The sequence below is a fragment of the Neomonachus schauinslandi genome, chromosome 16, assembly GCF_002201575.2.
Source record: "Neomonachus schauinslandi chromosome 16, ASM220157v2, whole genome shotgun sequence".
NCBI classification, from domain to species: Eukaryota; Metazoa; Chordata; class Mammalia; order Carnivora; family Phocidae; genus Neomonachus; species Neomonachus schauinslandi.
The window spans coordinates 55,591,620-55,614,511 of NC_058418.1; the positions used below are offsets into that span (position 1 = coordinate 55,591,620).

Below are 22,892 nucleotides of genomic sequence, written 5' to 3' on the forward strand. Positions count from 1 at the left end.
TAAAATAAAATAAAATAAAATAAAATAAAATAAAATAAAATAAAATAGAAATGAAAAATGTGGGACGCCTGGCTGGCTGAGTCAGTGGAGTAGCGACTCTTGATCTTGGGGTTTTGAGTTCAAGCCCAATGTTGGGCGTAGAGATTACTTTAAATAAATAAATAAACTTAAAAAAAAAAAGAAGAAATGACAAACGCCACAAGCCTGTACCCGGGAATTAATAAAAGCCTGAGGCCACAGGAGCAGGAGGCCCTTCACCTCAGGGTCTGTGGCGCCCCGTGACCAGACACGGGAAGTGCAGGGCGACAGGGAGTACTCACAGGGTCGGTGAGCATGGTTCTCAGGTGGGACGACAGGGCCAGCACCGCGAGGCAGTTAAACAGGACTCCGTTGACCACAGAGTACCAGAAGTCTTTGGAAGGCAGCAGCATGACGAATGTCACCACAAAGTCCGCATAGACGACCAGGAGCCACGTCATGACGGCACAGATCATGCCGCAGCCGTCGCGGATGAACCAGACCCTGTCAGCCACGTCAGCCTCCGACGAAGAAGAGGACGAAGAGTCGTAACTGTCATTTTCAGCCAGGAGAGGATGATGTTCGACATCCCGGAGCCGGTGTCCTGATGACGGCATGATTTCCCTGGCGCACCCTAGAGGGGAACGGACAGAGCCGATGAGGCTCAGGGGACACACGCACGCTTGCTCATGGGCCACCTGAAGCCTGATGGCCTCCTCTGCTCCTGGCCGTCTCACAAGGACCGTCTAAACAGGGCAGAAAAGAAGACAACAACTGAACAAGATCTGAACCCTACAATCTTCCACCTTAGTGACTAGGTGACAGCCTGCGACACAGCCAGCCCCACCGTCTGGGTGATGCTGAGAGGCACGCACACTCGCCTTCGGCCAGCCACAGGGGAGCGAAGACAGTGGAAGGAACAGGCCAGATGCAGACTCCCAGCCCCAGGGGCGACAAAGCCAGTGGCATGCGGCCAGAGCCCGCGCTGCCCCGTGTGTGCGGAGCCCCGGCCCCCGAGCCCCCGCCCCCTGCCCCCCGCCATCCTCTGCTGGCCCGTGGACCCCGGAGCACCGAGCTCCTGCCCGCCTCCCCCACCAGCCGCGCTGGGCCGCGCTCCCCCACCGTGCCCGGGCTGGAGCGCTGAGGCCAGGGCCGCCGCTTACGGTGCGCTCGCCCTCAACTCTGCAGTTTCTGGAATGCCTTCCTCTCTGCGTTCCTCTCCTACAAGTTGTCTTCACTTGCTAATCCATCCCTTCAGCTCTGCTTCCGACACCTTTCCTGTATTTCCTACAATACCTGTGTCTGAGCGCGTACAGGGGTTGAAGGAACTCACGAGAAACTTCCCCCGGACTAGTTTGGACTGCTGCTTTAATGCACGCCCTTCTGTGACCAGCGTGCGACCGGAGGGCAGCTGGACGCTCGTGATAAACATAAGGAGGGGACATAGGAGTCCATTCACCGGGCCTCGAGGTGTTTGTACAAGGGACAGAGAAGCACCGACAGTGTTTTCTCGAACGGCCCGAGTACCTCCTCGGCACCGGAGCTCGGGTGAGCGCCCTCCGTGCGAGAGCCCGGCCTCCCGGCGCCGTGGAACAGGAGCAGAAGAGAGGAGGATGCCCCGGGGCCGCCACAAGCCCTGCTGGCTCCATCTTTCCAGTCCGGGCGCGGCTTCCTTCACCACCACCCCCCCCCCCCCCCCCCGCCAACTGCAGCACAGCGACGACAAGGACGAACGCACAGGCCTGCTCACGGAGGTCATGCGGGAAACCCTCTGCAGAATTCCCTTGCGATGTACAAATGTTCACCGGTACGAGAGAGACCTGAAACGGGGTCCCACTGGCAGTAAAAGAACCCTGCTCTTAGGTCTGACAAAAATAGCTTTAAGGTTTTTTGTAGGTGAAACAGAAGGAACTAAAGAGAAAAAGAACGTGGACGGGTTCCAGCCAGCCGTCCTGGCTGGCATCTGCCGAGCCCTCCACCGTCCCCTGCAAGCACCGTGCCCGTCTCCTCCTCCCACACAAACCCTCCATGCCCCACAGGGCCTGACCTTCCTCTCTCGCAAGCACGCCATCCTGAAGGGTTCTTCTTCCTCTGAAGAGGGTTTCTGAACACCAGACGCGACTGCCTGACGAGGACAGTAGACCCTGGCTCTGCCCACACCTGGGTCCAGCCCCATTCTGTCAGGGGCCGAGACAGTGACGGGAAAGTTCTCCCTTCCCTGGGACTCCCAGGCCCCACTCATCAGTGCTGCCTGCAGCATACGGACCCCTTTCTATCTTAAGAGAGGCCTTGTGTGTCTCACCTCCTGAAAGACTCACACGGAGGGACTGGTCTTCTCTCCCCGTGTTCCCTTTCGGGGTGTGCACGCTGTTGGGCTCCCAGCAAGTGCATGTCTGTTATCAGACAGATGCAACACCAAGAAACTGGTCCCCTTCTCAGACTCAAGTAGTTTCCTAGTGATTTCCACAAGAGGGTCTTCCTGAATCCTAACTATACAATCATCAAGCACTGAAGCTGAAAAATTCCTCCGGCCAGAATTCATTTTGCTTTATGGCTACTCTGGCGGGACACTGCCCATGACAAGTGGGCGCCTCCTTTCAGGGCAGTAAGACAAGAGGCTACAGGCTGGCTTTCTGTCCAAGCATGTCCGTACAGTCTAAGTTCCCTCCAGAAAGCAAGAACCGCAAGTCTCTAGAGGCAAACACAGTGAACGTGGAACCAGCTCAGCCCAGCCTTCCCGGTGGAGACACTGGTGAGAAACCCCCGCCCGAGAGCCGGCTGCAGCCCTGTCGTGGCACACCCCTACCCGGGCCGCAGACGGCAGGTCTAGTCCTGCAGGAAGAGAAGCCACAAAGACGCCAACCCTGGGCGTGGTAGGAGATTCCCAGACAATCTCACAAGGATGTGGATGCATGACATTTATGTGAAAACGTTACAAAGCCAAATTTGTACAATCCACCCGAAGGCAATGGGAAAATCATCTGATACCCAAAAGTCACCTTATTTTCAAGAAAACAATCAATGAACACAGCAGAGTAGGCGGATAGATTCAGTTCTGTGTAGCCCACTGCACGGGCCTTCTGCTGAGTCACCGTGTTTATACTTCATGAACGCAAGAGGAAGGGCGGGGAGGAAATGAAGCAGCAGCCCCTTCACACGGAACCGTGTGCACATGCGGGACACAGGAGAGCGGGCCGCACGGCCATCTGCGCAGCAACACTAAATGTACCAGTCCCTGGGGTCAGGGCGCGTCTCTTTCCACACTCACTGCCACACTGCCATTGATCTCCTGCTGAAGACCATTTCTGAGAGAAACCAGAAAGCACCACGCAGCGACTAACAGGCCAGCAGATGGTGCGTCAGCATTTTTTTGACTTTAATGGCCAATTTAATGGGATTTTGTCCACACTCCCAAACCTAAGCTTAGTTTATGCTCATGTTAGAGAAAGCCCTGTTTCCCAGAACAGGGCAAGTGCCACAGGAGATCGCCACGACTTGAGCAGATGACCATCCGAGCAAAACTTTCCACTGTCAGTTGGCAGGCGCCTCATCCTGTAATAGCTGCGGATAACTTCCAAATGCACTTCACAGAACCCCCTCCAGAGGCACATTCTACCTTCCGGGTAAGTGGTGAGCAAACCAAAGCCGGTAAGTAAAAAGACTGACCTTCTGTACTGCCTGCGCTGCCCTTCCAACGAACACAGTCGATGCCCACGGCAGGAAGGACGCCATGACAAGACACCTGCCCAGAGTCACTCGCTTACCTCACAAATGATCTCTAAACGTCACTTGAACATCTTGCGCCTCTTCTTCAGGATCTTAAGGTGCATAGTGTCCTATGTGACAGGATCTGAAAGATAACAAACTCAATTAATTAGAAAAGTGACTCATTCAATGACAAAAGTACATAACATTTCATAGGATAGGATCAATTTGGGGAGCTATATAACCAACGTAACATTTTACACATCAAGTTGTCATTCAGAACTATCCTTAACCATGAAATCATTACTCTGTGTTTTCATTACTAATAAACTATGAAATGATTGACAATCCTGAAAATGAAGTCATTCACTTTACATCTGCCCCTTTTACCTTCCTGCTATCTGAGCCCTGGCATTAAATACAAGTTGAGAAGGCAAAATCTCTTGAGCAAGATCCCCAGGGATCATCCAAACCAAACCGGACCAGCCTATATTTCAAAAGTCAACAAGTGTTTTAGCAGCCACAACAGAAGACTTCCAGAGAAAATGGGAGAGAGTGAGACCAAGAGGTGAGAGGTGCTGGACAGGATGCCAGGCCCACTGTGGGAGGGAACAAGGCACAGGAAGCAAGCAGGGAACCGAGCGAGGCCATCTACTTAAGGAAGAAACTCCCAGGTGGCATCTCCCTCCCGGCTCCCAAATCGCTGGCAGGTGGGTGACCAGATGTGGCCTCTCCAAAAGCACGCATCTGGCCCGAGAGGAAAGGCCTAAAGATACCAAGATGGTGGGGGGAGTCCCCCCCAATATAACTAGTCTTTATTTCCAGCACAGATCTTTTCATGAGTTTTTTTAAAGCTGTCCATTTATTTCCAGCCTTAATGACATGTAACTGACATGCATCCCTGTGTATGTTCTAGGAGGACAGCAGAATGCTTCAACTGACATACAGGTCAGAGGTTTTGAAGAAAGCCCAAAATAGGTCTCAGGAGAGACAGAGCCCCAGAAAGAGGGGAAAAAGGAATTCAAAAGAGGCAAACTGCAGAGAGAAACCTTAAGAGTTAAGACATTGTATCTGTGAAACAAAAGAGGAACATTCTGAGAACTTCCTAGTTACTGAAAAATAAAAATGATAGCATTAAAATTAAAAAACAAAAAACAAAAAAACAACAGGATTGGACGAGAGATGAGGAACTCTCCCAAAAGGAGAATTAAGTGACAGAGACCTCAGGAGAGAGTGTAAGACAGAACTAGCTCGCCCAGCGCGCCCGCGGCAGGAGGCCAGCAAAGCGCAGCCCTTCCCGCAGCCCTTCCCGCCACGAGTCTCGCTTCCCTCCTGGCCGCCCTCTCCGCGTGCCTGGCCGCTCCGTCCTTACCCCGTTTCCTTCCAAGAGATGATTTTTCTGCTTAAGCAAACCCTCCGTCGGAGTCTATCTTCTGAAACCAAGACCCCTGACTAGGACAGCAGGAGGCTGGCGTGGAAGAGGGGGGAGGGGGTGGTCCGCAGGTGGCACGGTACCCCCGAGTCTCTGCCACCAGCCAGACTCTCCAGGGCAGAGCGGAGGCCGCTCTCTGTCCGGCCCCGAGTTTGCCCAGCCTCCGCCGAGGCCAGGCTGTCACCCCCTCTGCCCAGCAGCCACCGCAAGACTCCTCAGGAGCCACCTCTCCCTCAGCACCTGCCCGACAGCCTCCCCGCCGCCCTGGGGCCAGTGCTCCGAGCGCCTTCTGAACGTCTGAGGGACACAGGCGGCCGTGACTCCATGCTGCCGACGCTAGTGTGGGTGACTCTGTACATACAGTGATTTTGTTCAGGGGATGGCTATGCAACAGCCAGCAACTCTGAAGACCCATGTTTTAAAGTAAAACTGGCTCTGCAAGATTTAAGAGTGCTCATCGCAGACATCAGGTTTCCCGCAGAGTCTCTAGAGTGAGACCAAATCCCCAATTGCTTTTATACGTTTTGAAAAGGAACCAACACAGCAACCACTTCGAAAAGCGGCCTGACACTTTCTCCAAGTAGGACACCCACCCTGTGAGTCAACAATTGCGCTTGTCGGTATTCACCCAGGAGAAATGAATCTGAACACAAAGCAGGGAGAGAACTGTCCGCAGCAACTGTATTCCTAATACTCCCCAAACCAGAAACAACCCAAACATCCACCACCGGGAGATGCCCAAGAAACTATGGCGTGCTCATCCGAGGGCACGCTGCTCAGCAGCGAAGAGGAAGAAAATTGTTTTGCGAGATCGGCGACCACATGGATAAATCTCAAAGATATTATGTCACCCATATGACACTTGAAACCAGGCAACATTAATTTTTTCTGAAAGAATCAGAACAGGGGTTCGAGCACAAGGGGAGTGACCGAGAAGAGCCCAAGGTAACTTTCTGAGGTGATGCAAATGCCCTACATCCTGAGCGGACCACTGGTGCTACCGGCACTTAAAGTTGTACATTTCATTGTGCATTGATTATGCTTCAGTTAAAAAATGAACAGGAGAAAAATAAGCAGCACGGTGACAGGGAACGGGGTGGGAACGGTGAAGCGGAGGCCAAGTTCCAGCCAGATGCTTCCTCCAGAAACTGCACTCAGGGGCCACGATGTCCCTGACTGACCTCCGTCTGTATCTTCAGACGAGGTTCTTAGCCTCTTCCCTCCTTTTTCTTTGGCTGTAAACAATGTATCCTCAAATACAAACTGAAAACAAATAAATAAACAAAAGACATCAGTATTCTTTGGTGATCAGTCACGACAAAAAAGAATCAAGAGGGGCGCCTGGCTGGCTCAGTCAGTAGAGCGTGCAACTCCTGGTCTCAGGGTCATGAGTTCGAGCCCCAGGCTGGGTGTAGAGATTACTTAACAATAAAATCTTAAAAAAAAAAAAAAGAAGATACAATTACTTTCACTATTGCAATAAAAAGAATGTCTACCCTAGAGTCTGATAATCATGTTTATATTAAGATGCTATTTAAACTCATTATGGCTTTACTATTCATACACCCACTGATGACCTATAAAAAGCAAGAATAAGCAACTCTCTGCTTCAGGCACAGAAGAAGCATATGAAGCAAACGCGAACCTTGAGAGATCTACTTAATTCAGCCATGGGGGGCGGGGGGCTCCAAGCACCATCCTCTACACCAGGCCCCAGGATGCACAACCACGGACGGTGGCTTTAGCTCACAGGAGCTCACAAACCAGCAGAGGCAGGAATCAGGCCAGTAAATAATGTGCTAAGTGTTATCCCCAAATCAGGAGCAAAGTGTGATAAGGGAGAGAGATGACAACAGCTAATTCAATCTGGAGGAGCCGGAGAAAGTGTCAGTAAAGAGGCCAGCACGGTGGGCCCTGACAACAGGCGAGGTACACACAGGAGGCGAGAACAGTGTGAGGAGGCCCAGGTGGGAGCAGGAACCCCATGAGCCGAAGGGCCTTGAGCTCAGGGTGAAGGAGGGGAGGGAAGGACGGAAGGGGAAGGGCAGATGGGGCCACTCACAGAGTACTCAGAATGCCCAACTAAGGAGTCTGGAAGTCTGGACTCGTTCTGCTGGTACAGGAGGCACCAGATCTCTGGTAAATAGACAGATGTTTTAAAAAATAATTGGTGAGACCAAGGATGGAAGGAGGAAGCCAGCCAACCAGGAGGCCGTTGCCACCACCCAGAACAGAGAAGGAGCTGGCTGGGGCCAAGAGGAGAGTGGGGCCTGCAGGGGACTGAGCGCTGTCCCCAGAAGAAAGAGCACAGCAGGGACCAACGGCAAGGGACGGCTGGGGCACAGCATACGGAAGTGAAAGGGACTCGGAGGCGTTTCTGTCCCGCTTGCTTCTCCCAGAACACGGGAGCCGCAGACTCAGGCTCACGGAACTTGAGGTGCCTCAGGAATAAACCAGCAGACAATCATCTGCCCTCCTGCTACTCCGTCCTCGAGAGACAAAGTGGGAACGGACGTGACCACCCAAGGGGCCACAGCAGTGTGGGGCTGGAGCTCTGACAAGGGTCCAAAGAGCCACAAGGGAGCCAGGGGGGCCTAAGAGCAGGGAGCTAAGAGCACGAAGGCTGGAGCAGTCAGCCCTCCCAAAGCAGGTGCCGGGAGAGGCTCAGCTCAGTAGGGACCTTTCCCCAGCAGGTTTGGTCAAGTGCCAGGAGCTTGGGAGACTGGGCGGTGAGGAAATTAAAGAAGCACCTTTTTAAAGATGCAGTTAAGTGCCGGACATATGCAGCTAGAAGGAAAAGTCGAGGGAATTCTGCCTCTCAGCTTGCGCTCTCGTGTATTATCTCACGTAATGCTCCGACAGAGATCCTTAAGTGCAGCTGAGTCTGGAATAACACGGGGGCTGTGTCGCCACCCTGCCCCAAACAGTCGAAAATCCATGTACAACTTCCGACTCCCCCAAATTTAGCTCCTGATAGCCTAATAGCCTACTCCACACTAAAACATAAACAACCAATGAACACAATTTTTGCATGTATTCTTATGATAAAGTAAGCAAGAGACGCCAAGTGTTAAAAAAAAATCCTAAAAGAAAATACGTTTACAGTACTGTATTATATTTATCAAAAAAAATTCACATATAAGTAGCCTGTGCAGTCAAACCCATGTTGTTCAAGGGTCACCTAGACTTGGTTTCCCCACTTGCACACGGGCCGCCTTGGACCCACGGGGTTAAGTCCCCGCCAGCCCCTCACCCCCGTGAGTCCCTGGGGCTCCACACAAATCCCACCATACTGCATCCTGCTTTGACCATGGCTAGCTTTTTTTTTTTTTCCCAAAGATTTTATTTATTTATTTGAGAGAGAGAATGAGAGAGAGCACATGAGAGGGGGGAGGGTCAGAGGGAGAAGCAGACTCCCTGCCGAGCAGGGAGCCCTATGCGGGACTCGATCCCGGGACTCCAGGATCATGACCTGAGCCGAAGGCAGTCGCTTAACCATCTGAGCCACCCAGGCGCCCGACCTTGGCTAGCTTTTAAAAGCCGAGGACAGCCCCAAAAGTGATTTAATGGAAACAGAACGAATATATGTGCAGTTAAGCCAATTAAGCTAGCAGCAATCTAAGAAAACATCAGCGAGGAGGCCCCGCCATGCCTGCTCCTGTTTTTTTCTTTCTCATCCTGTACTTATTTGAACTTTTCTTGCAACTACAGAGATAATTTAGGCTCACTGCAGTTTTCTGTTTTTAAAAAGAATGAGTGCCCAAGTTTGCAGACTCAGGGGGATGACCCTTCTTCCTGAGACGGAGGAAGCAACAGTGGGGCGGGTGGAAGGGGGGACGTCTACAGAGAACCATGGAGATGCACTGAAGCTAAAGCCGTTCACGCTCCATAACACCGTCTTCTGAGCCAGGAGTCAGGAGTGGGTTGGGGGCGTTAACAAGTGCAGGAAGCAACTGAGATTGGAGAAGAGACACTGCGGGGAGGACAGCCAAGGGAGCCGTGGGCCCAGGCAGCGCAGCAGACGCCCAGTTTCTAACACCGTGATGGGAGTGGCTCGCCCTGCTATCCAGAAGCCAGGCTTGGCACCCAAAGCTTTATGGGGCTGGAGAGTAGCCAAGATGATAGGAGAGAAAACCAGGGTATCAAAGGCAAGACTTGGGCTGAAATGATTCATCGGGGAGTGCAGGATGAAGGGGAGAAGGCTGACAAGCCCGGGGACAGCAAACTCCAGGGACCTGGAGGTCGTGGGGAGACTAAGAACCCAGTGGGGAGGAAGTGACAGGGTAGCCAGGTCGGACTGAGGCTGGGTCAGCAGGGCAGAGGTAAGAACTCAGCGGAGGCGCCACTCAGGGTAACAGTAAGATCCGGCAGGTCGCGACCTGGGAGGGGAGTGAAGGGGAGTGAAGGGGAGTGAAGGGGAGTGAAGGGGGAGGTCAGGCACGCCTGGCCTGGGGGTGTCAACCTTCAGCCTGGATGCTAAGTGAGCCGGGACCCAGTGGGAAGACTACAGACAGTGGAGTCCTAGCTGAACTTGCTGAGAGAATGGAGCATTCAGATAATCTGGTACAGTGTATTTATGGCAATTACATTCTCAAATGTTCTTTCCGTCAATTTGTAATCACGAAAGATTTAGCTTGCGCTTTCAAACCCCACCGATAATACATGCTGTACAAAACAATAATTTTCTCAAATTATTGAATCTAAAGAACAGAATATTAACCTTTAAGGAAAAAAACCAACAGAATATTACGCTAACTAAAGCCAAGTCTCAATAACAGGCTGGCACATTACCCATACTATGAACAGTAAACTTATTTAAGGTTTCTAGAAAGGTCTTCCACACTAAAATACAGAAGGATGGCGAATGGCGGCACACACCCACGTGATGGGACTCAGAACGCAGTCAATCTCGTGAATGGGGGCAGGGCAGCACTGGGTTCTTCCTTCTTTCCCACGGGCCACACTTCAGTCTCTTACTGGGTCCTCGTCTTTGTAGACTCCTCAGTGTTTGCAGTGCCCAGGTTCAACCCTGGGTTTTCCCTTTATCTATGTGTTCTCTCTAAACGATATTAGAGGCTCTCAGGCCCATTGTCACTGCTAAAAACACATATATCTAGGAACCCCCCAACTAACCATGTGTTACTGAGTGTATCAGCCGGCTCCTCAACAAGGCCCTCTGCCTACCAGACCCTTCCGACATTCACGGTTCCATGGGGGCACCTCCATCTAGGTGTCAAGGTCAAAACACAGGAGTTACCCTTCATTGAACTTTCCCCCACCTCCCCACACTGAACCCTTCAGCAAGTCCCGGGGGCGCTACCTCTAAAACCAACCCCAATCTGACCCCCTCCCCCTCCCGCCCAGCCAAACCAAGGCCCACGAGCCTGGCCCTGGGCAGTGTGCAGGGCGCCTCCTAAGCACGGTTTCTGCTCTCACTGCTGTCCTCACCCCACAATCCACCCCCATTCAGCCGAGTACGTTTTCACAGATCTAAATGAGATCACTTTCCTCCCTTACTTAAAACCACCCAACGAGGGCCTCTGCAGTTAGAATAAAATCCAAAGGCCTTCCTGTAGTCTAGAGCCCAACCCGACCCAGACCGTGCTGACCTCACTTACCCTCCCTACCTCACTGGCCGGCTTGCTATTCTCATCACCTCCACACGATGTTCCCCGCTGTCCTGACACACCCCCAGGACGCTCCACACTCCACACCCATCTGTGGAATGAATAAGAGAACCAGGGAGTGCACCTGAGGAGGCCCACAGGAACAGGAAGGGGGTCAAGTGGGATCTGGCACGGGGGGTGAGGTCAGAAGTCTGGGAGCCTTGAGGAAAAGCAGTCAGGGAGAAATGTGGAAGGTTATGGGGAGAGAGGGAGAAGAGGAGGAAGAGAGAAACCCACTTGCAGGGGTTTTCTGGGGGAATCTCCATTTCTGGGGTGTCACCCGAGCGTGCAGGCTCGCTGAGGTGGTCTCGAGGGAACGCTCACCCATATGCCAGAGGTCCGTTAGGCCTGCACTAGAGCCACAGCTGATTCTGAAAGACAAATGGAGCAGCTCTTCTAAAAATCCCAAGAAGGTAAATGAACCCTGAGGAATTCTAAATCCAGAAATAAAAAGAACACTAGGGTTCCAAGCCTCTCTAGGTGTCCTGTCCCAGGGACTAGCTGAACCTCAATCAGCCTGGTGAATCCCCGCCTCTTTCCAGATGCTCCTAAATAGGGTTTCCTTGTTTAAAATGAAATGAACTTTTATAACATCAGACTCAACCAAATCCAAAACACTACGAACATGCGCCAGGCTACTAATGTAGCCAGCGGTCAGATGCGAATCTATGACGACCTAAGATATCGTAAAGGAAAGGAAAGGCCAATTCCTACCACCGTCTCTCGGCACCGGGGGCTTTATACACATCAGTCCATAGAACCAGCGGCTGCCCTAAAAGCAAGGCGCTAGTATCAGCTCATTTCAGACACAAGTAGATGAAGCCTTAGAGCTGTAGTAACCTGCCCAAGCTCACAGCCAGGAAAGGGTGGACGCAGGACTGTCTTGACTCCAAAGCCCACGTTCTTCCATTAAAATACACCGCCTCCCAGAGCAGTTGGTTTTAGAAAATGCATTCTGTAATGAATAAATTGAATTAGGGACTCTGGAACTCTGAGAATTCAAAACATTTCAACAAAGAAATGATACTGTAAAAGCCTGTCTCAAGAGACACTGGAAGCTTCTCTATCCTGACTGCTCCCTGCTTACAGGGTGCTGCCAATAAACTGCACCCTCTCCCAGAACATGGAGCCTAGAACTGCACCCTTTCCAAAGCACCAGCGACACAGGGGGCGGGCCTCTCCTCCCACGTACTGAGAGCACTCCTCATGCAACCAGTATTCATTAAGTACCTTTTACCCTCTAGACACACAGCCCCTCACCCCTTCCTACTTGTGCAAGGACACTCCCTGCTTAGGGCTCTGCCCCCTCCCTGCTCACCTTTCCCACAACCGAGTTTAGGCACCCTCACCTCTGGCGGGTACCTCTGCAGAATCCTAATCTCAAGGTCACCAGGTCCATTCACCACCCTCTGTGTAGCCACAGGACTTACAGCCAAAATCACAGTGTGGGTCACAAAGGCAGTCTGGTTCCAAACCTGTTAGCCCTGCCCGTGGCATTCAAGGCTCCACTGAATCTGGCTCCCCTACCTTTTTGAGCTCAGTGCTCACCACAGTCTCTTCCACAAGGCGCTCATGCTGGTCCCCTCGCCATGCCCTTTCACCCCTCCGTGCGTCTGCTCCTGCTCTTTCCTCCAAGTAGAGGACTCTTACTCTCTGCCCAGCCAAATTATTCATTAATCAAGCTCTTACCAAGCCCCCACTACATACAAGACATCCCAGGATGACTTAAGTATTTTCAAAACTAGAAGATGCTATACCAATGTATAGCATTACCTTGGGCCCACACGGAGTTTTATTTTATTAGACAATAGGGTTCTAACAAGGCTCTACAAGAATGGAATAAAACTTAGCAGTAAGAAGAGCTACGAGTAGCAAGACAAGAACATGTTTGTAGATAGAGGCAAAGAAGTCAGTGAATGGGAAGAAATCAAAGAGGCAAAAGTGAGAGGAAATGCCTAAATGCCTGTCCCATGATAGGCAGGGCAAAGAACAGACACAGAGTTCATGGAACGATGGGATTCTCTCTTCCTCAGAGGCAGAGGAAAGAAAAAGACTGATGGATATTGAGAGAGATTTTTAGCTAGAAAAGACTCAAGGTTGAGAGAACTCTCCCAGTAGCCTCTGTCTCCTCCATGTTCTAGAAGGTAGACATTCGTCAGTGGTAAAACAAAAGAGTGTATTTTTAAGTAGAAAGGGACCATGAAAAAAGGAAGGATGCTGTTTAACAAAAAAAAATACAACCTTGCCCAAAAGGAGGTTTGGCCTTTGGCCTTGGCTGACAATCCGATTCAGAGTGGGAACTGACCAAACCAGAAAGACCAATAATGTGACTCAGAGGGGGGCTTTGGGTCACACAGTATCAGCGTGGTCCATTAATGAATCAGTTACGCTTATGAAATGGAACCCCAATAAAGACTCTGAGCACCGAGGCTCATATGAGTTTCCCTGGTTGGCAATACTCCCGTGCACACTGTCTCATATCAGTGCTAGGAATTTAACACATTCTGAGTCCACACAGAGAGGACGACAGAAGTTTCACCTCTGCTCCTTCCTCAGACTCTGCTAGAAGCCTCTTCACTTGGCTGATTTTAATCTTTATCCTCTACCTGTAATAAACCACAACGTGAGCATAACAGCTTTCAGGGAGTTCTGTGAATCCTTCTCTAAATAACCATCAAAACTGAGGGTGGTTTTGAGAACCCCAAAACTTGCAGCTGATGTCAGAAGTGAGGGTGGTCTTGCAGACTGTTCCCTCTAAACTCTGGATTTGACTCTCACGGTTGGCCTGGACACTTCTCAGATGCTACAGCCGAAGGGTTACACAGAAGTTGTCAATACTGACCCTGGACACTGGCTTTGGGGCCAAAAGGGAACGCAATGAGTGTTGAGACCTTATGCTCTGGTCTAGTGTTTAACTTTGTTTTTTTTTTAACAAAATAAGCTGTATTTGTGTAACAAAACAAGAATAATAATTACTTATTATTCTTAAGAAACATAATCCCAAAAAGCTGCTTTAGGAAAATTGTCTTGTAGAGCTGCCCAACATGGAGTGGAGCAGGGCCACTCCCACATCATCAGGAAAACTACTTCCCAATTCACCCCAAACATTAAGTTCATATGTAAACTTATTTCTAGTGCCATTTCTCAAATTACCAAAAACTATATTATTTATACCACTAACAAGTCCCAAGCCTGCAGGTAACAGTTTCAGTAGGTATGGAGAAGTCAATCCATACTTTTGACTGAATCAAGACTAAGATCCTTGGGCGCCTGGGTGGCTCAGTCGATAAGCGTCTGCCTTCGGCTCAGGTCATGATCCCAGGGTCCTGGGATCGAGTCCCACATCGGGCTCCCTGCTCGGCGGGAAGCCTGCTTCTCCCTCTCCCACTCTCCCTGCTTGTGTTCCCTCTCTCGCTGTCTCTTTCTCTGTTAAAAAAATAAATTAAAAAAAAATCTTAAAAAAAAAAATACTAAGATCCTTTTAGTACTTTCTCTCTCACTGAGAGGGCCATTCTGTTCATACTAATGCTTGTCCTTTCTAGAAGATTTCTGCTTTTATAGTGGATTAGCACAGCTGTAACAGTCCAGTTTGTACACTGTAATCTAAGGCAGGCTCTGAGCGATTGGTAGTGGAATACTTCTGCACACACTTTACCCCCTCTGCTTTGAGCTGAGACATCTGCGTAAAAAGTTCCCATGGTTGTTTAATGAATTCTTTAGGAAACCACCCCTCAGATAGTCTTGTTCTCCTCCCTTTCTAAACGCAAAAGTCAGGGTGAACCCACCAGTCTAACTCCCCAAAATACACAACCCAAGTAACTTCAATAACTTGAACCCTCCTATCTTCCAGAATGTCAAGAAATGCAATTTAACATTTCTGTTCCATCCTTTTTTTTTTTTTTTTACTATCCCAAGAACCTTTCACGTGAACAAAGTTCTGACTTCCTAACAAGCAAATTTTTTTTTTTTTTAAGATTTTATTTATTTTTTTCACAGAGAGACAGCGAGAGAGGGAACACAAGCAGGGGGAGTGGGAGAGGGAGAAGCAGGCTTCCCGCTGAGCAAGGAGCCCGATGTGGGGCTCAATCCCAGGACTCTGGGATCATGACCTGAGCCGAAGGCAGACGCTTAACGACTGAGCCACCCAGGTGCCCCCTAACAAGCAAATTTAACAAGGTGACTTTTATAAAGGTGGCTCTGGGTAAGTACAAGTTGTAAAACAAGGTCAAAAAGATTAAACTTGTCATCTGTGGGGTGAGGAGTTTAGGAAGAAATAGCTGACCCAGATTTCTAGACCATCTGAGACAGGAAGAGTACGATAGACAAATACATGTGCGGTAAGTACATACACCAAGCGGACTCACTGCACAAGTGGTCAGTAAAAGAGGCTACAAGGCAGCCAGCTACCTCAACAGTTCTTACACTCCTATTTAACTACTATCATAAACGTGTTATTTATAAGCTAATAAAGTTTGTCCATCACAGCAGAGAGACTTAGTTCCAGCAGCAGTGACTCCTTGGGAGAGATGAACCTTGGCAGCACCAAGAAGAGATGCAGACGTTGCCCTGAAGGCTGACCTGGTTGTCCGAGATGCCCTGTCCCGCAACTCCCCACAAAGACCATTGACGGGGTAAGGGAAGATAACCAGGAAGATGGGCAAAGAATAAAAGAGAATAGTTAAAACTTTTTAAAAGGAAGGTAAGAACAGGAGCATTCGAGAAGCCACGGGCGATGTTCAAGGAAGCCCATCGTAACACATGCCTATAAACCACTGTTACAGCTTACAGTAGGGTTTTATAGTCACTCTCTCTTTGGGCCCTAAGAACAAGCCCGTGGTTAGTTTATTAGAGGGGGAAAACAAGGCTCGGAGAGCTTGGTGTCATGCCCAAGGTCAGGCAAAAACCTGGGGCTGCAATTCGGGCCCGATCCCGAGAGATCAACGAAGGAGTGACGAGGAGACACCTGGAAAGGAAGTCAAGTGCGGGCACAAGGTGGCACAGAGGTGCCCCCGAGGAGCTCGGGAAGGTCGCAGGTGCGCAGCGGGTGGAGGAGAGGACGCAGGGGGCCGAGGGAAGGGCGGCCGGGGGCCGGGGGGCCGGGAGCCCGGGGCGTGAGCAGCCTGCCGGGCCCCAGCCCGGCCCAGCCCGCCGCACTCACCCGAGGCCCGGGCGGGGTCGCCCGGCGCTGCGGCTCCTCCCGGCCTGCGGCGGCGGCGACTGCACCAGCCGAGGCAGGGTCGCATCATGCGGCCGCGCTCATGGCCGGGCTGGAGCGGGCTCCGCGGCTCGGTTCGGGTGGGTCCCGCCGGGCCGATCGCAGGGAGGCGGCCGCCCAGCACACACGAGGGCGCACAGCCCAGCCTGGAGAGCCGGGCTGCGCGACCCCCGGAAGTGAACCCCGCGAGGTCAGGGGCGCCGCGCTTGCGCAGTTCCGGCTGCGCCGCTGCCGGCCGCGGAGAGGGAGCTCGAGGCGATTGGCGGGGACTCGGAAGCCAGGATCCTCGCGGAGCCGAGGGTCTTGAAGACTAACAGTTCCTTGTCAAAGGCAGCTCTTAGTCGAAAGCTCCTCTCGCCAAAATAAAGGGATCCATCCAAACTGAAGTCCGGAGGAGAAAGGATGGGGGCTACGGGCTGACGCACAGTGCAAGCCGCGCCGTTTGCTTGTCAAGTTCGGCGGACCGCTCCTGTCCCGGCGCCCGAAGCCCGCGGCGGCGTCTGAGAGCCAGTTTTAGGCGTGGCTTGTACGGCGTGAGGAGCGAGAACTTCGAAAATGGGGAAATAGAGGAGCGGGAGTGGAAACAATTAAGCCAGACAGCACGTGGGGAAAAGGGGAAGCGCACCGGACTGGGCACTCCTGGGGTGCGCCTCTGAGCCTCTGATCCCCTCCCGGAGCATCCCAGCGATTCCTTCCAGATGCTAAGTCCTAAGTGCTTTGAAGGTAGACACATGCTTTTTATTTCTTTGGCTTTCCTATAACATTTGGACAATTTTCGCAGGGCTGGGAAGTACGTGCTCAGTTAGTGTTTGTTGTCAAACTGGTAAGTACTCGCTGACTCGTAAGATTAACGAAAGCAGTGATTACAGCCAAGGGATCTATCAGAATCTCACTGTCTGCAAGCCACCGTCTCACCATTTACCGTTCTTGCTTCCAGAAACTTTTTTTTTTTTTTAAGATTTTATTTATTTATTTGACAGAGAGAGACACAGCGAGAGAGGGAACACAAGCAGGGGGAGTGGGAGAGGGAGAAGCAGGCTTCCCGCGGAGCAGGGAGCCCGATGTGGGGCTCGATCCCAGGACCCCGGGATCATGACCTGAGCTGAAGGCAGAGGGTTAACGACTGAGCCACCCAGGCGCCCGCTTCCAGCTAAACTTTTGGAAGTAAGGGGTGCATTTAAAAGTTTAAACTTTTGTTACTGTATCTTGTACCTCTTTACTCAAAGTGGTGCTATGTATGCATTTAGTCAACTCTCTCTGAGGCTCCTGTCTCCTGCTGTCTTTGCTTGGGGATTTGTTTCCACGAGGGAGGAAAGTGAGTGAGGCCTTCAGTGATCAATTTTTTTTTGCATTGGCTGAAAGAAAGGATGGTTATCTCTGAATAACACCAAGACCTGCAAGTAGCCCTATATTTGGGATATCCTTTTTATGAGCAGTGTTAAAACAATAGGTCTTTTTAAATTTTTTATTTTTTGAGAGAGAGAGCCTGGGGGGGGGGGCGGGGTGCGCAGAGAGAGACTCTTACGATCTCATGACTTTGAGATTATGAAATCAAGAGTGGGATGTTTAACCGACTAAGCCATCCAGGAGCCCCAAAATGGGTCTTTAAAAAAAAAAAAGTTATGTCAGACAAATATAAACACATGTCAAGGCTTTAATTTAATTCACTAATTAATGAAGTATGTAAGATGATACATACAGTTGGTTCAGAGATAAATCCAAAAGGCAGACATATATCTAGGCAGTCAAGCATGCTAAAATGAATTTGCTTAATAGATGATGCAGAGCTGGCTTCTGCAGTGGGGGAGGCAAATCAATTGAACTTTCACCAGGCAAAATTGACTTTATGTCTAATATCTATGGACAAGAATCATTTGCATTGCTTTCAGTTCTCTGCAACCTGTAAAGTTATAAATAGCTTAAAGGAAAGTGAAGACCCCAGGAAACCAGATAACCCCGAAGGGTGAGTCAGACCTCTGGTTGTTCACCGAAGACACCTAACAATCTTTTTGACCCATTTCAAAGTCTTTCCCAAAAAATGAAGAATGGATTCTTCTTAGAGTCCCCACACTTGTTTGTGTTGCCTATGTCCCTTAATCCTGGTGTAGCTTGTTTATTGTAACTTTGAAAGTGCACCCCTTGTTGTAGGAAATGGCACAATAAAATCATTCATTAAAATATTTAACAGGAGGGGCGCCTGGGTGGCTCAGTCGTTAAGCGTCTGCCTTCGGCTCAGGTCATGATCCCAGAGTCCTGGGATCGAGCCCCGCATCGGGCTCCCTGCTCCACGGGAAGCCTGCTTCTCCCTCTCCCATTCCCCCTGCTTGTGTTCCCTCTCTCGCTGTGTTTCTCTCTGTCAAATAAATAAATAAAATCTTTAAAAAAAAATAAATAAAAAAAATAAAAAAATAAAATATTTAACAGGAAAAGCAAAGGTTGACAAAAACAATTCTGTTATCGAGGGTTTTCATCTCTTTCTCAACAGAATTGGTATGTTTTTTAAAAAGGCCTTCTGCAAGGTGAAACCCTGTGGATAAAAAAAAAAAAAAGCCTTCTGCAAGTCATTTCCCCTCTCCAAGCCTCAGCTTTTGTTTTTGTTTTTTTTATCTCTAAAATATGAGATTAGATTTGATTTCTAAGGTTTCTTCCTGTTTTAAGAGTGTGGTTCAACTCAGAGGTGGTTTTTTTTTTTTTTTTTTTTTTTTTTTTAACCCTCTCCCTGATTTCACTGAGGCCCTGGGAGCAGAAAACCTAATATTTCCCATCCCCTTTGCAGGGATGGGAAACATCCCATGTCCAGGGTTAGTTCTGTTTATCCATCAGGAGCTGGTTTCCAGCTTACCACTCATCCCAGGAAGCAGCCCTTTTAAAGCAGACGCTCTATTCAAACATGGGAAAAGATGCTCAGGCTCATTCAGAGTAAAAGGGAGGAATGCAAATTTGAAGTACAAGGAGATGCCATTTTTCACTTAGTAGGTTGGCAAAGCTGAAAGTTTGGTAATACTTGGTATTGGCACACAGACTCAACTGATGCAACTGTAAATTTGTTCATCTCTTTGCAGAGCAAAATAGCAACATGAATCACAAAAAAATGTAAGTGTGCATGCCCTTTGACCCAGCAATCCCCCTTAGGAATTTATCCTCCAGATAGACTTACCCACGTGCATGCAGCTTTTTGCACTTGCGTACATATGGTAGCATGCTGTAGAAGCAAAAAACTGGCAACATCCCGTAGGCCTGTGAATATATTCGTAAAATATGTTGTACACACACAAGGGAATCCTGCACTGTACAACTGGGAAAAAAAAAAGAGGCCGATTTTCATGAATTCAAATGTCTGGTCTTCAAGGTATATATCAGGTCTATTGTGTCAAACTGTGTGTGTTCTTGTGTAAGAAAGCAGAGTGGGGAGATATACATGTTTATATGTACATAGAATATCCCTGGACAGATATACATGAAATGGGTCTGTAACTTGTTAATTTTTTCAACCATGTATTTATTTTTAAATACATATAAATATAATGAATAAGACAGCACACCAATTGGCAGAATACTCAAACAGGTACTTCACAGAAGAGACTCTCCAAAACATGAAAAAGCGCTCTTTTTCATTAGTCATCAGGGAAATGCAAACTTAAACCACAATGAAATATTTACACACCCACCAGAAATGCAAACTTAAACCACAATGAAATATTTACACACCCACCAGAATAGCTAAAATGAAAAAGCACCAAGCATTGGCAAGCATCGGCAGGAACTAGAACTTCCATACACCGCTGGTGGGAACCGTTAGGAGTGTCTGCTGAAGCCGAGCATACACGAACCAATGTTCACCAAAGGAGTGTGCACAAAGCACTGTCCACAGTTGCTCCAAACTGGAAATGTCCATGACCAACAGAAGGAATAAATCGTGTATATTCATACAATGAACTGCTCCACACAGAAATCAACTTCTCAAATACGTGTTGGGTTAAAGAAGCAAGACGCAAGAGTGTACATACTATATGATTCCATTAAAAGGTCCAAAATGGGGCAAAACTGATGTTTGGTGTAGGAAGAGAGGGCAGGGCAGTGGTGACCATTGTGGCAATAATATTTCATCTCTTGATCTGGGTGCTTTTTGTATGGGTGCCCACTTGGGGTCAATTCATCCAGCTCTGTACACTTAGGGTTTGTGTGCTCGATTTCAAGTAAACAGTGGGAGAGAAAGAGAAAGAGGGACGCTTCCAAAGGTTGTACAGTGGAAAACCTGAGGTTTCTTCCGGAAGGGTGTTTGGGTTGTTCCTTATTTTTTACCACGGACTTTGTGGTGGTGAATGCAATGGCCAGAATAGGGAAGCGAGAAGGCCAACTCTCCACAGCTCATGGTGTTGGACACGGTCCAGGGAGTCTGAAGGACCCAAAGTGGTATGATGTGTCCTAATTCCTCACACAGGGCCGCCTCGCCTCCAGCTGTGGGTAAAGCCTGCTGGGGTACCATGGCCATGCTTGGTGGGGAAGGTGTATGGCTAGTGGACGTGTGTGGAGCGCTCACTGAGTGCCATGCTCTGGCCTTGGCACTCTGTGTTGCCTCCATAGCTCTCTCATGCCCTTCAGGAACTTTACTCAGTGGCATCTTCCTCCCTGGAACCCTATCTAAAGTTTCCCCCTCCCTCCCATCCCAGTAGCATCTCACTCCCCCTCCCTGCTTTGCTCCTTGTCAGCTTTATTTATCATATGTCTTTCACTTAGTTACTCCGTTGTGCATCCCTGGCTATCATGCAAGCCTTGTGAAAGGCGGGCAGTTTTCTTGTTGCTCTTGTCCACTAGTGCTTCCCCAGCTCCTGTCAACCAATAAATATGCATTGAATGAGTGAGTGAACACACTATGGGAGGCCCCTTTCATAGATGAGGAAACAGGCTCAATGAGGTCAAGCACTGTGCTCAAGGTCACACAGCTAGGAGAGGAGAGCCAGGAATCAGACACAGATCTGTCTTCTTTGCTGCTGTCGCACCCATAAACTCACTTTGTCCTCACAGCCCTATGAAGCTGGTGTGATCCCTTTGTACAGCTAAGGAAACTGAGGCTCAGAGTGAAGTGATTGCCCAACAGAAGCAGAAAGCACAGCTGGCTTGCAGACCTCTTTCTGTCTGCCTGTGAAGATCCTGTTCTTTATACTGTACCAGACTCCTTCTCTAAGGAGCCAGAGGCCAGGCTGTATACGGATGCAGCTCTATACCAGGCCCTGATGGCTTGCTTGCACCTGCTGCCAAAGGCCCCATCACCAAGTCTCCTGGAAGCAACGCCCTGCCCATGGGTGCTCATCTTCTTGTCTCCTCCTCCCCAGATCCTTTTCTTAAACTCATGTTGGTTTTTTCAACAAACATTTAACGATCTACTCTGTGCTTAGTGCTGCAGACACATGAGTAAGCAAAACCAGCCAGTCCCTGCCTGTTACGGAGCAGAGACTAAGTGAACAAGTAAATAAGTGCACAATTACAAACAGGGGTGTTCCTATAAGGGAAAAGGACATCATGTGGTGAAAGGGTCTACCTGGGAATCTGGCCTGGCCTCGGGGGTCACATGGCTTCCTTTTGGGTGTGATAGGTGAAGGACATGTGGGTATTTGATAAGCAAAGGAGTGCAGGGGATGGAGGTATAGGGTTCAGGCAAAAGGGTAGGTGGGAAGGCCTTACAGAAGAAAGCAGCATGGATCGCTGGAAGTTGTGGAGGGCGAGCGGGGAGTGAGGAGACCGGGCTGCAGAGTTTGGGAGGGCCAGGCCATGCACGGCCCCAACAACCAGAAGGGTTCTGGCTTCATCTGAGGAGCAGTAAGAAGCCACTGAAGGATTTGGTCACATTTGTGGTTTCTAAAGGTGACTTTAGCTGCTTTGTGGGGAACAAAACTGGAGAAGGGCAAGGACAGATGCAAGATACATATCGACCGAGCCATTGAATTAGAGCACTCAGCATTTTGCAGTCAGCCTAGCATTATCATTACTGGATGCTAAACCACCGGGTGAAAGTTCATTGGAAAAAGAGGATATTTAAATAGTCTAAAAGTACCTTTCCCAAAGATGACTATTATTTTTTTTAAAGATTTTATTTATTTGACAGAGAGAGACACAGCGAGAGAGGGAACACAAGCAGGGGGAGAGGCAGAGGGAGAAGCAGGCTCCCCGCTGAGCAGGGAGCCCGATATGGGGCTCAATCCCAGGACCCTGGGACCATGACCTGAGCCGAAGGCAGACGCTTAACGACTGAGCCACCCAGGCGCCCCCAGATGACTAATAATTGACAAGGGGGAAAAAAAATACCGTTACAGTAGAGAAATACGTCACCATCTCAACCATCGGTCAACAGCATCAGCAATAGTGAGACAAACGGAGGCTTGTGCTTCCTGATCCGATGCCCTGAGGACACATCCGTGCTGCTGCTGGCCACACTGCGCTACCTGACTATGCGGGGCAGGCAGAAAAACCTACACCAAAGACATCCTACAAAACAACCAGCCTGCGCTTGAAATACGCATCCGTGCCCGGAAGGACACACAAAAGCCAGAAACTATTCCAGCTTAAAGGGGTCTGCTTTTGAAGATGGAGGAAGACTCCCCCCCACCCTCCGCCCCCAGGCAAGGAGTGCTGGAGGCCCCCAGAAGCTGGAAAGGCAAGGAGGCCATCCTCCCCCAGGGCCTCCAGAAGGAATGCAGCCCTGCTGATACCTCAATTTTAGAACTTGACCTCCAGAGCTGTAAGATAGTAAGAAAGTATTGTTTGAAGCCACATTTGTGGCAATATGTTACAAAGGGGGAGAGGAAAATAGGCATGGTGGGCAACCAGAAGCCGAAGTGATGCTAAGTCACGTCGCCTG

The 22,892-nt window shown here is 49.8% G+C and overlaps 2 protein-coding genes across 2 annotated transcripts in view; one reads left to right on the forward strand and one right to left on the reverse strand.

The window, feature by feature from the left end:
* The window catches only part of ZDHHC7 (zinc finger DHHC-type palmitoyltransferase 7), a 27,130-nt gene extending 10,892 nt beyond the window's left edge, over positions 1-16,238 (reverse strand). Inside the window, exons 1-3 of the mRNA XM_021702523.1 lie at positions 15,980-16,238; positions 3,783-3,868; positions 321-652 (exon numbers count right to left, since the gene is read on the reverse strand). Coding sequence (XP_021558198.1) covers positions 321-635 — 315 coding nt within the window. The 5' untranslated portion in view covers positions 636-652; positions 3,783-3,868; positions 15,980-16,238. The remainder of the gene's footprint in view (positions 1-320; positions 653-3,782; positions 3,869-15,979) is intronic.
* Positions 16,239-16,556: 318 nt separating this feature from the next.
* Positions 16,557-22,892, forward strand: part of KIAA0513 (KIAA0513 ortholog) — a 71,085-nt gene continuing 64,749 nt past the window's right edge. Inside the window, exons 1-2 of the mRNA XM_021705689.1 lie at positions 16,557-16,759; positions 19,099-19,129. The gene's annotated coding sequence lies outside the window, so the exon portion shown is untranslated. The remainder of the gene's footprint in view (positions 16,760-19,098; positions 19,130-22,892) is intronic.